We start from the raw sequence: 14,911 nt of genomic DNA on the forward strand, positions 1-14,911 counted from the left end.
AACTGCTTAGCTTTAACCCAGAAGTCAAGGGATGCCTGGTTTTGGCTTCCTTTATTAAGAAGTCGAAGGATTTAACTGAGGGCTATCAATCTCTGTCAAATGCCAGCTTTCACGCTCGCTTTTAATGAGCTATTAAGTCCACAGCAGGGAAAGGCCCATGTGAGAGAATGGAAACTAGGTCTCTGAGGATAAACCTTGGTTCCTCCACTGACTTGCTGCTAAGCTTTCCACTGGCAAGTGTCAATAGCAGTGACTCATTCACATCCACAACATTAAAGAGTAACATCTTGTTAATAAGTTCGGCTGTGCTAGCTTCACCTGGGCATATTCTTTTTGTTCACTCGAGAGCCTGGTTTATTTCAAGTCTTCTGGGTTAGATAAGTGTTCGCTGTGTAGTTGAGAAGGAGCTGGCTGTTTTCAGAAAGGAGAGGACCCTCTTGGAAAACAAATTCACACAGAAAATTGTTGGTTTGTATAAATTCCAGTAAAGCGCTGTGCTTTGAAGCTGTGTCTGAAAACATCTGAGTAGGGACTTTGCTCTTTAGGGGATTTTTTTACACACAGGTTGTGGGGAGGGATAACCCTAGTCACCCTAATGTTAATCAAATCTAGTCAGTGCTAAGAGGTCAGGAATGAAAAAGTATTAGCAACCAACTTGGTGCAAAGCATTTTGAAACTTAAGTGCTATGTAAATTACTGGTTTTAAAATTAGAGTACAGTCAAGTATCAATCATTTGTATAAAATTACAGATACTCCCCATATCATTTAAATTGGAAGTCAGATGTTTTGTAGGTATTGATGGTTGTTTTTGGTTTTGGTTTTGAATGCAAGCAATTTGAACACAATTCTGAAAAAATTCTACCTCAGGGTAACAATCAAACGACTGAATTCTCTAGAAAAGCTGAAAGATGAGGGAAGCTCACCTAGAATTGAAATCATGTCTAGATTATTCACTGGTTGCATAATCTACAGATTGCTAGTTAGAAGTAACTGTGGCTATAAATCTACTAGTGTATTTCTTCAACCTATCATTTCTCTAGAAAGCATAGGTTAATGTAAAAACCCAGCGTGAGTGGTTTTCTCAATGAGTGACTCATGGCTCACAGGTTGGGTGGTACAGGACTGTGCTAGTAGAGAGGAGGTGCAATGAAGCAATTATTCAGACAGAACATCTGTTATTAAGGTTCAGACCTAAAGTAACCAATTTTTTTCCAATATGGTTTAGATTAATCAGCTTTTTAAAAATGCTCCAGTCTTTCTTACCCATGTAAGCAAATGCCTAACAAATGGAACCAATCCCTTGGTGAGCAGAGGAAAGTTCTATAGATGTATCATGCACATATGGAATTATTACTTACAAATGATACTTGTATCTCACATATCAAAGTTATTGGCAATAAAAGGTACCATTTAAAGTTCCATGTAATATAAATTTTCTGGTTTTGATTTTGTACTGTAGTTATAAAAGATATAACCATCAGGGGAAACTGGGGAAAGGGTAGATTGCATCTCTCAGTACTATCTTGGCAACTTCCTGAATCTACAATGTGTTCAAAATAAAAAGATTTTAAAAAGTGATACATAGGTAGTAACTTCCCAGCTTAATGCCAAAATTAGAAACCTCTGAAATAATCCCAGGAATAGTGCAAGTTTTTAATTATGCTTAGGAGTGGATGGTAGACACAAAGTCTGAAAAAAATGTGAATTTATTTAGATTTAGTATTGGGATTTGGAGGCCATTCCTTTGTTAATAGGAGTGATATTTTATGAGTTTCCATCAGGCCCACAGAGTTTGGACTTTTGATGGGTATACAATTCTGATTTAAGAACAGTGCTTTAAACAATTCTTCACAATATAATTAATTTTTTCTATCATTTATACCTTCTTGATTTGTCATGTCTTATCACGAATCTGAAAAAGTAACAATCAAAATTTCTATTTTTAAGAGTCAATTTCAAACTTTTTGACTATGACCTACAATTTTAAAGTCTTTTATATCATATTCCAGTAGGAAAAAATGTACATATCATCTTCTTATAAACATACTCATACAATACTTATACTTTCTTTTTGTGATGAATAATAATATTACACATCATTCTACTATATATCTTATCTTCTTCTAGTTCACTTAAAATATAACCATCAAATTGATTCCATAACTCACAAATGGGATGCTACCCATGGTTTTTAAAATATCATACACTCTGATAGGCATCTACAATGATAATAATCACATTTTACATGCCTACATATATGATATGTGCATGTGCGTGGATATATGTCTTTGCAGCATGTACAGATGATAGTCAATTCCAGCTACTCATTGTCATATGTATTCCCATATGGGCACGAGTTCTAAGTCCTGATGTAAACCAGCATACTGACAAGCCACCCATTATACTGGCATTGGTTCTTTAAGCACAGTATAGTTATTTCTAGTTTTGATCAACCTGGGGTTCAGCTCTCTAGGGATCACAACTGAGCAAGAGAAGCATGGAATCCGTGTTTTCTGAAAATGCATCAGACAAGGCTAGTTGAAGTTCTTGACTGCCAAGGGGAATATGAGCGCTCTGGAAGATTTCACAGCGTATTGGAAAAAGCAAGACTTTGGAGCAGCAGGAAGCCAAATCTCATCCCTGACAATTAGTAGTTGTTGAGGTTGAACAAGTTATATGACCTCATTTATCATCAATTTCTCCAACTCTTTTAGGCAAAAATAATAACTACCTTATATAGAGTATACAATGTTTATTTCTACAGCATCAAAGAAACTAGTGCCTAAAACCACCTAGCACCATGCCTGGCACAAGTCGTATTGGCTTTTCTGTGAACCCAGAGGGCAAAGAAGCACTACTTTTAAGTGCTTACTTTCTTTGTAGGCTTTCTCTTTCTCATAAGGACTAGACTTTGTTCCATTTTGTGGTTCTCCAAGAGCTCCACCATGGGAACTGTCACCACCTGTAGTTTCCGACTCCTGAACCAGAGGCCTTCTTCAGTTCCAGAGCTGCCTGCTTCTACAGTCTCACAGCATTTTATCCCAACAGTGTTTGACCGAAAGACATGTGATCTTTACCCAATACCACTCAATACTTCCTGCTTGGATCTTATGGGAAAATATGGGGGAGGAGAGATGAACCATGAAGGTAAGTGGGGGAAAGCATTTCTCAGGCACAATTTTTTCATCAGGCTTTATCCACCTGTCCAAATCAGACCTGGCTCTGGAGAAGAGCTTTACTAGGAAAGAATGTGGGTCACACCCAGCATGGCTATGAAGCCATTCCCAGAATCTGTAGCTCCCAGATCTGGCTCTGAAGAAAAGTTGTGTGTGTAATAAGGGAAGAAGAAGGATAGAGGGTGAGGACTTTGGAAGGAGATGTGTGAAATGTACTTGAAACTAAGATGAAAGTCCAAACTACTAACATGGGAATTTAGCCTTTTTCTTTAAAATCATCTTACCTGGGAATATCTTCCTCAATTGTTGCACATCCATAAAGAAACACAATCACACCAATTATAGAAGATGGGATGAGGAATGATGTATATAATCCCAGCCAAGCAAAATATAGTCCAATTTTTTCTCCAAAATACTTTCTGGAAAATAAGTTATAACACATTTTAAGAACAACATAGATGGAAAAAGCATCGTCCAGTGAAAATTAACAAAACAAAACAAAAACAAATAAACAAAAGAAGGACATCATATACTTGCCTCATTTCTGTTAGTTCTAAACCTGACAATGGGTCAGCATAAATAAAAAGGAATGGAAGTTACATGAGGAAAGGGGGACCTCAGTACAAGGTTTTTTGTGAAATGAATTACATTTCATTGGAATGACATATACACACCTATCCTGGCTGATCCTGTGAAATAGCTACAAGAAGGAATTCAGCCATAACAGCAAACAAAAAATATTTCATAAATTTTAGCATCTTCACCAGACAAACATGAATAACACATCATTTCATGAGTGCCATGAAACCCACAGAAAAATGCTTTTTGAAACTAGCTTATGTAAACAACACATGCAAATTATATGCTTGTATACATGTATGTACACAAATTAACATAAACATACTCACAGAAAAATGATTAGAATAAATTTGATAAAATAGTAGTAATATTTTCTTTGGCTAATAAAATTATGAGTTGTTTTTTATTTCTTTGGTTTTATATCTTTCTGATTTTTAATTTTCTACTTATTAATGAATTACTCTTATAATTTTAAAAATGATTTTTTGAAAAGAAAATTTACCAACTCATACCTTTTTTTATTCCCAGTTCATAAAGTTAGTAAATTATCACACTAAGACTCTAAAAAGTTTTTTCTTTAAATAAATATTGGTTATGGACACCTGATGAGAAAAATATAATCCACAGAGGAGCAGCGTATTTTATTTCTCAAGTGACTCTGACATAAAATCCAGGAGGGAAATGGGAGCTCAGCCTACTCTGTGATGGAAGCATGAAGAGTGAGAACAGTGAGCAGTCTCTTGATCCACTACCAGTGGGGCTGGTCTCAGTTAGGATGCAGACAACTGAGGGGAAATGTAGCATCCACCCTAATAACAAGAGAAATACGGATAATCTGTGAAATCAGAACATTTTTTGAACCGAGCAGAAAGTAGAAGCTGCAAGAAACCAGGTGAGCTAAATTTTAAAGAGAGAGAAGCCTCTCCAAGGAAAAGTGAGACATATAAACAGCTCCACATTTGGCAGAGCCTGCGAGGAGTGGTCTCCATAAGCATGAGTAAGAAGAAATAGAGAGAAAAATGTTAACTTCTGGAAGACTGAGTTTAGGTTAGCCTGACAGGTTAGAATAACTGGGAGCTCCAGATATGAGATGAGTTTGCACTCATTCCTAAGATCCTGTCCAACGACCACCACCCAGTAGTCATGAGGAGGATAATGGGCAAGTTAGGAAAATGGAGAGAGCTCCTTTAGTTCCACACACCCACAATAGCCCACCCATCTCCCAGGACCATTTCTCATTCAGATAAAAAACCTAAAGCACTGAATTACAAGGTCAGCAGTCTGCTACTGGGGAAGGGGAGCAGGGGCAAAAGGGACACCCCTCTGTGGTAAAGGGCTCCTGAAAACCGAGGGTTTCAGGAACAATGAGAACAAATTCTCAGCCCTCCATGGCCCACACAAACTATATGGTAACAGCGTCCCACGGAAAAAGAAATTTGAACTCTATGGTCCAGTGAAGGTGATGCTAACAATGGCAAAATCCAAACCTAGCTCATCTTCTGACTATATTGACTCCAATTATGTTTGGAAAAAAGAAACCCAAATGACTGATAAACATATTCAAAAAGGTGCTCAACTGCGTTAATCAGATCGCCAGATAAATTCAAATAAAATCACAATGCAAGACCTCTACATATTTGTGAGAATGGCAAAATGAGAAAGAAGAAAATACCAAGTGTTGGCCAAATGTGGAGAAACCAGGACACTCACTTGGTGTTGGTGGGATGTATATAGATTGAACCACTTAGGAAAAACTGCTTAGTGGTATCTACTACAACTCTACTCCTTAGTGGTATCCAACAACTCTACTCCTAAGTATATGCCAAATAAGAATGAATATGTGTGCATCAAAAGATATATACAAGAATATTCACAGCAGCACTATTTATAATAGCCTCAAGTTAGAAACTACCCAAATGCCTAGAAATAATAGAACTGATAAATATGTTGCGATATACTTGTCCATGAAAATGAACAAATTACAGGAATTCCCAACAATATGGACAAATATCACAAACATAATGCTGAACAAAAATAAGTCAGATGCTACATAATGTATATACTCTATTTATCTATATGAAGTTCAAAAACAAAATAACTGTGCTAGAAGTCCAGATAGTAGTTAGCCTTAGGAAGGCAGTGACTAGAAGGGAGTTAGTGGGGTTGAGGGGAGAGACCTTTGGGGTACTAATAATGTTTTTCTTTGATCTGGGTACTGGTTGTATGGGTGTGTTCACTTTACAAAAATTCAACAAGCTGTATATTTATTGTATGTACACCTTTGCGTATGTATAGCATACTTTCATTTTAAAATTGATTTTAAAAAGATACCATATGTGCTATAATCTGCAGGCCAGCAGATCCCCTGGAGATCATCTGTCTCCAAGTCAGACAGCATTTAATCCATGTCAGACATACATAGCTTTCAGGCCCAGTCTGTCACCAGACCTGAAGAGGAGTTTTCACCTGAATGAAGCACAAAGACCAGGCTAACAAAAGACAAGGCTTCCAGAGCACGGAGGCCAGCCCTGAAATGCAAGGTTGGCATTTGACCAGACAGCCCAAGGCAGTGATGGAGGCCAAAGGATGTCTGCACCATTCCCAAGTGATCAGGTCAGAAGTTGAGCAAGAGAAGATTAGCGTGGAGCAGACGTGCCAGCAGGGCATGTTCCACGGGAGCCGGCCCTGTCAGCTGGAGAAGGGAACTTCTGTTCTCAACTCCTGCCAGGCCCACATCACTTTCCTTCCTGGTCTCACAAAAAGCTGCCAGGCTTTCCTGGCCCCTCGGGGGATGGATTAAAGGCAAACAGACTTGGGTGCCCTTAGCAGCATTATGGGCAGGTGCCCAAAGGGAAAGTGCTGAGCCTTTAATTAAAGTTCACCATGGTTGATTCTCTGAAAGACAGCCTGGAATTTCCCAGCTACTGACAGAGCCAGGCAAGCCAGCAAAGGCTCTCCTGGGTAAAACCAGGAGATGGGGGTCAACGTGGGTGAAATAGTCAATTCAAGGCTCAAGCTCCCTAGCAGAATGGTCTCCTCCAACTGAAGGCTGTCCCCACCACCATTCCCTTTACAAGGTGGGTCCGGCTGAGGAAAACGTGTGTGCACCCTTCTGATGAGAGGAGAGGGAACTTCTGATCCCCGGGGCTGTCCCCTGGGAAATTCCTAGTTTAGACCTTTGAGCTCTGCACTGGTCAAAACCCCAATTTCATTTTCTCCTGCCATTCCCCATTTGGGCTTTGCTCCAATTTCTTGGCCTCTTATGTTCCTCATACACATCACATGTCCCACCTCAGGACCCTTGCTATGGCTGTGCCCTTGCCTGGAACACTCCTTCCTCCAACCTCACGCTCGCTCACTTCCTCAGCCTCTGCTCCAACATCACCTCCTCAGAAAGGCCTTCTTTAATCACCCCCCTCCCAAACGTCTCCTTACTTTTCACCTTGTTTCATTTCTTTTTCATAACACTTACCACTACCTGACATTGTTTTCTAAATGTGTTGATGTTTTTGTCCATTTCTGCTGCTAGAATGTAAGCTCCATGAGAGCAGACACTTTTTCTCTCCTATTCACCATTGTACCTAGAATATGCCTGAGACATAGCAGTGGCTTAATAAGCATTTGTTTAATGGATGGCTGAATCCTCATAATAATACCCCTAATGGGGTTTCTAGGCCTGTCCCTTTTCATGTAGAGGTTGAGCACAGCTCGGAGAAGTTGAGTAACTTGTGTAAAGTCACACAGCAAACCTGACAGAATTCAGACTCCAGTTCTGAGCTGCCTGATTTCAAGCCTATACGTTAACCATGTCATGTATCTCATAGGTCACAGAGTAGATGATTATGCAGATTTAAACCTCCCAGTTTGCGAAGTATTATGATTTGTTTTCAATTTTAGAAGAAAACTGAAAAGAACGCTATCAATCATCCAAAACTAAATTCTCCATTCAATGATTTACAAAATCCTATAATCCAGAAGCTCATTCACATCAAAAAGGCAGTCACAGCATGTGTTCCAATTTCTATTTGTTAAATAAGCAATACATAAAATGATTATTTAGACAGTTTCTGTTTATTAATGAGCAGCATGAGAGTTTCCAAGTACACATAAGATAGTGATTAGAGACACATGCTCATGGCTAGTCCCCTAATCATTTATCACTCAGTGGTTTTGGCCATTTTACATTGTTTTCATTTTCATTCTTAAATATTGTTTGGTGTTGCTTGAGTTTTGTTTGAGTTGTGTGTGTGTTTTTTTAACTCACAACCAATCTTTAAATAAAGATGGGAACATAAAGAACATCAGTGGTGAAATATAGGTGTCAATGAGAGCATAAAAATGGCATGAAAGAATTAGATAAATTTGCTTCAATGATATTCACACAGATCCATAAATGCACACAACTGATCAATTTATTATATGATGTATAAAGATATGTCATTATTTTTTTAAATGTTAAAAGGGGGGGGGGTTATTATATCCAATTGGCTCTTAGTTATTGGGAGTTTAAGATTGTCTCCAACTACTATGTATAATCAGCAGAAAAATCCTTGAAAATATAGCCTAAAACTTTTAGCTCATCATTTAGGAATGAAGGAGAAATATTAGCTAATAAACCAGCTAAACTCTTTTTTTTCTTAATCCTGATGATTTTTTAAAAAAATATATTTTATTGATTTTTTACAGAGAGGAAGAGAGAGGGATAGAAAGTTAGAAACATTGATGAGAGAGAATCATCGATCAGCTGCCTCTTGCACACCCCCTACTGGGATGTGCCCGCAACCAGGGTACATGCCCTTGACTGGAATCAAACCCGGGACCTTTCCGCAGTCCGATGCTCTATCCATTGAGCCAAACCGGTTTTAGCTACAAATATGCCGAATTTCAGATCATAAAAGTGTGTTTTTCTATTTTGAAACTATAATATGATGATTAATTTTAATCTTTTTTTTATATATATATCACTAGAGGCCTGGTGCACAAAATTTGTGCATTGGCAGGGGAGGGGTGTGTCCCTCAGCCCAGCCTGCACCCTCTCCAATCTGGGACCCCTCGAGGGATGTTCAACTGCCCGTTTAGGTCTGATCTCACTGGGCAGTCAGACATCCCTCTCACAATTCAGGACTGCTGGTGCCCAACCGCTCACCTGCCTGCCTGCCTGATTGCCCCTAACCACTTCTTCCTTGTAGCCTGATGGCCCCCTAATCACTCCCCTGCCAGCCTGATTGCCCTTAACTGCCTTCTCCTGCAGACCTGGTCACCCCTACCTGCCTTCTCCTGCAGGCCTGGTTGCCCCCAACTGCTCTCCCCTAATTGTCCTCCCCTGCAGGCATTGTCATCCCAACTTTCCTTTCTTGCTGGCCCAGTCACCCCTAACTTTCCTCCCTTGCCAGCCTGGTTGTCCCTAATTGCCCTCCCCTGCTGGCCTAATTGCCCCTAACTGCCCTCTCCTGCCACCCTGGTTGCCCCAAACTGCTATCCCCTGCTGGCCTTGTCACCCCCAACTTTCCTTCCCTGTAGTCCTGCCCCTCCGCCCTCAGCCAACTGCCTTCCCTTGAAGGCCTGATTGCCCACAACTGCCCTCTCCTGCCAGCCATCTTGTGGCGTTGGAGTGATGGTCAATTTGCATATCACCTCCTTATTATATAGGATTACTCAAACTAAAGATGACATTCCTCTATTTAAAAATGTATTTACTGGAACATATTTTCTTGTATAATTTAATTTAATAATATAAACAGTCTGTGCTACTTTGTTAAAAAGGAAAAGGATAAACTTGTCTTTATGTATGAATAATACTATAAAAGATTGTATGTAATGAATTTATAGTACAATAAAATATTTAAATTATAGTACATTTAAAATATTTTAGAATCATTTCTTCAAAATTTTCTGCATAATATTGACTTCAAAACAATTCCTGAGGGAGTTCAGGGGATTGAACCTGTGTTGCCATGAAGGTGGCTTGTGTGAAACTGCAGACCCGTTCTCCACCCAGTGCCACCAGCTCTGTGCTCCAAAAGGGTGATTTCAGTGGATTGTGTCAATCAGACCTCCTCGCTGTCTGCCTGCTGGGCTGGCCAATGGGGAGGCACCAGCAGGAAATGGAAGGATGATGGAATAAAGACCATGGGGCATTGATTTCTCCAGCAGTCTGGCCTGGGTTGGCAGCGGGGGCAGGCCACAGCTTCTGTTAGAGAGAGACTCCCCCCCCCCCCCATGTGGTAGCTTCAGCGCCATTCTCTCTAGTTCCATAATCACAATCTTCTCTTGATCCTTTTGGCCTAAATGTGCTACCAACTCCCCACTGTTGCTGATCCCTGAGGTGTTCCCATCCCTTGTAGATTTCCCTTCCTCATTAACTGCTTACTTGAGTGTATTACTTTTTCTTTAAATAATACAAAGTTCAAAAGTAAAAAAAGGAAATGGGAGGATTTACAAGTTTCTGATCTGTTACAATTCTCTCATTTTACAGATTAGGGAACTGGGACTAAAGGACATTACCAGATTTGTCCAAAATCACCACCAATAACTAGGCAGAGCCACAAACAGAAACCAGAGTTTAACATGGGGAAAATAAAGACTATACATTGTTATGATTGTTAGAAGAGTTGTATGAGTTAACATATCATCAATTGCTTGAAACAGCACTTGGCACATAGTTGCACCACTTAATATGTAGTCAATTCCTTGAAATAGCATTTGGCACATAGTAAACATGCAGAAATGCTAGCTATCATCATCACCATCACCACCATCATCATCACCATCACCATCAGCAGCAGCAGCATGCGCTAATTCTGAACCCAGTTGAGAAAATAAAGGAGATAAAGAATTAAAAATATGCAATACTTCTTGCGTAAATATTCTAAAATTAATCCCATTTGGTATATGGAGAAACCAAAGCCCCCTTCAGTATGATGTAAAAGAGGTTCTGGAGTTCATGATGTGCTAAGAGCCCAGGGTAAATTCAGCCCCCTATGACCCCCCTGTTCAGCAAACACCCTGCACAGCTGTCACAGAATGGCCCTGCTTCAAGGTCCCCCATCAAGTAGGTGCCACTATTAAATGAAAATGACCTTCATCTCACTGAGTTAGAAATATCATCTGAGACAGCACAAGGAAAGTACTTTTAAAATTCTAAAGCAAAATATCCCAGCACAAGTTATTGTGGCTTCCTTACTCCACATTTTTCCAAAAAGAAAAGAGGCCAGAGATTTTAATAAGAGGTTGAATAATTGTTTTGACTTTGCTGTCCCATAATGTGTATAAGTGACAGAAAAATAAACAAACCTTCTCCATATGAGAAAAGAATTGTTCTTCAGTGTTCTCCAATATTCTCAAGGGGAAGAAAGACCAGATACTATGACATGTATCAATCATGCCAAGTACCTGGTACATTTTATGTTAAAAGTTTGATGAAGAAATGTCTTGATGCAGAATAGAGCATTTACTAAAAGCTCATGGACAATGTTGGTGCTAATGTTTTTGAAGAACATTTGATGCCATGGTAGAACCACGAAGAAAACCATGAATTAGAACCTAGCCTCCCAAGCTATATCTGTTCTTCACCAAGACATGGCCATAGCCATCCTGAGCTCTATAGCCTCTGTTCCTCCCTTAGTGTTTATACATGTGAAGTCTCAACTCTGGTTGTTTTTCTTTCAAATCCTAGGTTAATTCTCACCTTAAAATAACTATGTTTGATCTGTCCTGGAGCATTGACCTTTTTTAGATAACTTCTCTTCTCCCAAATTTGCTCCCTTCTCATCCACCAAGGAAGGGAAGAAGAGCACCTATATGCTTTTTACATACGTAAATAGTTTAATCCTTACATTGTGACTTAGGACGTTATTCCCTCAATTTGCATATAATGAAAACAAGCCTCAAAGTTTAATCTCATGCCCAAATCAACATTTAGTTAGCCACACATCTGAATTTCCAACCAAAGTCTATCTTGAGAGTCTTGATCCTTTTTACTAGCCCACTATTTTGCCAATTCTAAATCCTTTCTTTCCACTGCTAATTGTACCACTAGAATATGACTAATGGACAAGAGAATAGGAATAATTGTATATAACACACACACATACGCACAAAGAAAATACAAAATGGGAAAAATCTCCATTGTCTCATCTTGATCCAGAAGATCACTATGTACCCATGAGTCATGTTAAAAATTATAGAAGGATAAAAATAAAAAACTTCCAATTGTTTTTCCAACTATTACATATTAGTCTGAGCACCATAAATCTTTTCCTTAGTCAGAATAGTTTCTTCCTCTACTTTCACCAAGGTGGACCTCCTTTGCTTCTGAGAATGTCCACTACCTTAGCTGCAGCCTTTGGTGTGGTGAGCAGAAAATGATAGTAAGGAACTAAAGAGCATGGGATCAACACTTTGATATAACAGTGGTTTGAAAAGCTAATACCATCTAAAATATATCCTCACATACCCTGATTGAGGGTAAAGATTCTTAGGCTTGCCAAGGCTACATAGGAGAATCTCAAAAAGTCTTCTTCAAGCCCATCCCATTTCTCCAACCAAATTGTGTCAATCAGACCTCCTCAGACCCCTCACCAGCAATGAATACTATTGATAGATATGTCTTCATAACTTACCTATTACATTCTAAAGCCTATTACATTCTAAAGCTGCATTGTACTGCCGCTTGATTTTATAACCAATGACCCTAAAAATCTGCACCACACTTTATAGTGTATAGGTACCTTCACACACCCTTAAGGTCACAGGTTTAAACAACTGGCCCAAAGCCAAGCACCTATGACAGAAGATGCTGGGACTGATGCAATCTTTGCTTTCATTGCCTGAGTTCATTCATTTCTACTCTTTTATTATTTAAGTGGTTGTGTCTTATCTCCCTAGCCTTACTGCAAGCATCTCAAGGGCTTATATTATCTTTTTTCTGTCGCCTCCACCCCGGGCATTATACAAGGCTCTGTCCTTTCCCAACACATGATGAATCCTTGTTGAATGCATGAATGATGAACATGTGAAGTGAGTATCTCTGTGAGTCGGGTAATGGCAAGAAAGCTTCAGATGATTTGCATGAAAGCCACTTAGCAATAAAGTCATCAGAGGCAGCACCAGTCTCTGTGCCCAGGCTCCTGATTCCCTGGAATAATGTACATATGGGTAGCCTTTGTTTCCCCATGAGCTTTCTCCCAGTATCTTTTAACTTAAGGACTAGAGGAAGAGGGACTTCTTTGAGCTTAGATGCTTGGTGCCTTCTTCTCATTGGTTTACCAATGTAGAATCCTAGCAGAACTTGAGGCTTAAGTCAAAGGTTATATGCTTTCAGATCACTGGCATAGATCCTGAGCTACCTGAGTACAGAACAATGCTATAACCTGGAGGACCATTCCAAAATTTGAGGACAGATACTCCAGAATATGGCAGACCCCAAAGAATTTAGTTCAAGATCTTAGGAAAAGTTAATGAATTCCCTATCCAAACATTAACCAAAGTTCTTTCAGAACTCTAGACATATGACAGCAAATGGATGAAGTATAAATATCTCTTAAAATATGCACACAAATAATTGAGGTGAAAGAAAGGAAATGAGCCTAAAAACAATCAGATGTGAAAACTGGCATGAACTTGGAAAACATAAAAAAAAAGCCATCAAAATTATGGAGTTCACAGGAGTCACTTAGCTTTCACTTAAGGCACCAACCAAGAATCATCAGGATTGCAGATGGTAAAAGAAATGGTCTCTAGATGAGATATGAGGTCATGGTAGCAATAATCAACTATGATTATTGAGGCTCCAGAGAGAAGTAAAGATTCAATCATTTATCTTTTTATGTTGAGTATGCAGAGAAGGAAACAAGACCTTAGGGATGAAAGTAACAAGAAAGAGGTAAGAGAGCAGTGTCCCCAGGTGAACTTGATCCTCTCAGAACCTGGCATGTGGAAGCATGGCTGAGAAGATGGAGAGACCAATGTGGAACTTATAACAATATCTCCTAAGTCATCCAAAGGCTCTTTCCCAACAATGCTTTCTTATTACTTCAGGGTAAATGCATCACAAACATATGGATTTGATTGTATTTCTCCACCCCCATCTTCCTCTCTTCATGCCAGAAAAACACATACAGATTTCAAAATGAAAAGGGAAAAAACGAAAGAAGAGCCAGGGACCAAAATGCATAGTATGGTTTTAAGCAAGCTTGGAACATGTTAGGAAAATAATTATCTCTGGTCAACAAATCCAAATGGCAGTGGCACCCATCCATCATTAACACTGACAGCCAGGAAAATAACTGCAATTAGTGGGAGCAGACATGTGGTCTGCCAGTTGGGACTAGAAAGAAATGACCTCCAGAGGTCTGACACCTCCATGGATAAGGTGACACATCATTTCCCTGCAGTTTTAAGACCAATGTGTAGGGGTGAATCCACTTCTGTCCTCAGACTTTATCAAAGGGTTGGTGTCCAGCTGTTCTCCATCTTTACTGGAAATGGAACAAAATGGCTTCTAATAGAGTGGAGGGAATGCAATTTCAACATCAAAAGGAATGACCACTTGTAATTCACTCTTACAACAATGCATATTAATTGTATGCCTATAAATCAATCTATTTACAAATATTTATTGAGTGCCTACTCTAATAAGGGCTGTATCATGAGCCAGACACTAAGCTGAATGATTTTCAAATATTATTCCAATCCTCACAATAGCACTAAAAGATGTGTATTATTAACCCCATTTTATAGATGAAGACTGAAACACAGAGAAGTTAGATGCATTTCCAAAGATCAGGAAATGGAATGTGAGTAAACTCAAGTTTATTCAATTGCAAATATTTCCCTTTATTTTCTTGAATTTCAGCTAAGTTCTGAAGGAGATTCTTTGTCCCTGACCACCAAACTACACATCATTTTATATTGAATAAATGTTGAATGAATGCATGAGCATAAATGATGGGTTTTAACCACCAATGCTCTTATACCATATTTCATTCATTTAAACATTCACCTCTTTTAAGTATTAATTATATAAATGTGCATCTTACAATCAGTAGACTCTAAGAATCAATGAAATATGATCATCTCAAACCAAGACCAGTTTCACATGAAAATGTAATGAACAATATAGGACAGTGAGATACTGTGATTTGCTATATAATAC

At 39.1% G+C, this 14,911-nt stretch overlaps 1 protein-coding gene across 2 annotated transcripts in view; it reads right to left on the reverse strand.

Moving 5' to 3' along the window:
• The window catches only part of ANO2 (anoctamin 2), a 301,023-nt gene that overhangs the window by 146,132 nt on the left and 139,980 nt on the right, over positions 1-14,911 (reverse strand). For both annotated transcript variants that reach the window (XM_036455715.2, XM_036455714.2), the window contains exon 11: positions 3,462-3,596. In XM_036455715.2, the coding sequence (XP_036311608.2) occupies positions 3,462-3,596 (135 nt within the window). The remainder of the gene's footprint in view (positions 1-3,461; positions 3,597-14,911) is intronic.

The sequence above is a fragment of the Pipistrellus kuhlii genome, unplaced genomic scaffold, assembly GCF_014108245.1.
Source record: "Pipistrellus kuhlii isolate mPipKuh1 unplaced genomic scaffold, mPipKuh1.p scaffold_m20_p_3, whole genome shotgun sequence".
Taxonomy (NCBI): Eukaryota; Metazoa; Chordata; class Mammalia; order Chiroptera; family Vespertilionidae; genus Pipistrellus; species Pipistrellus kuhlii.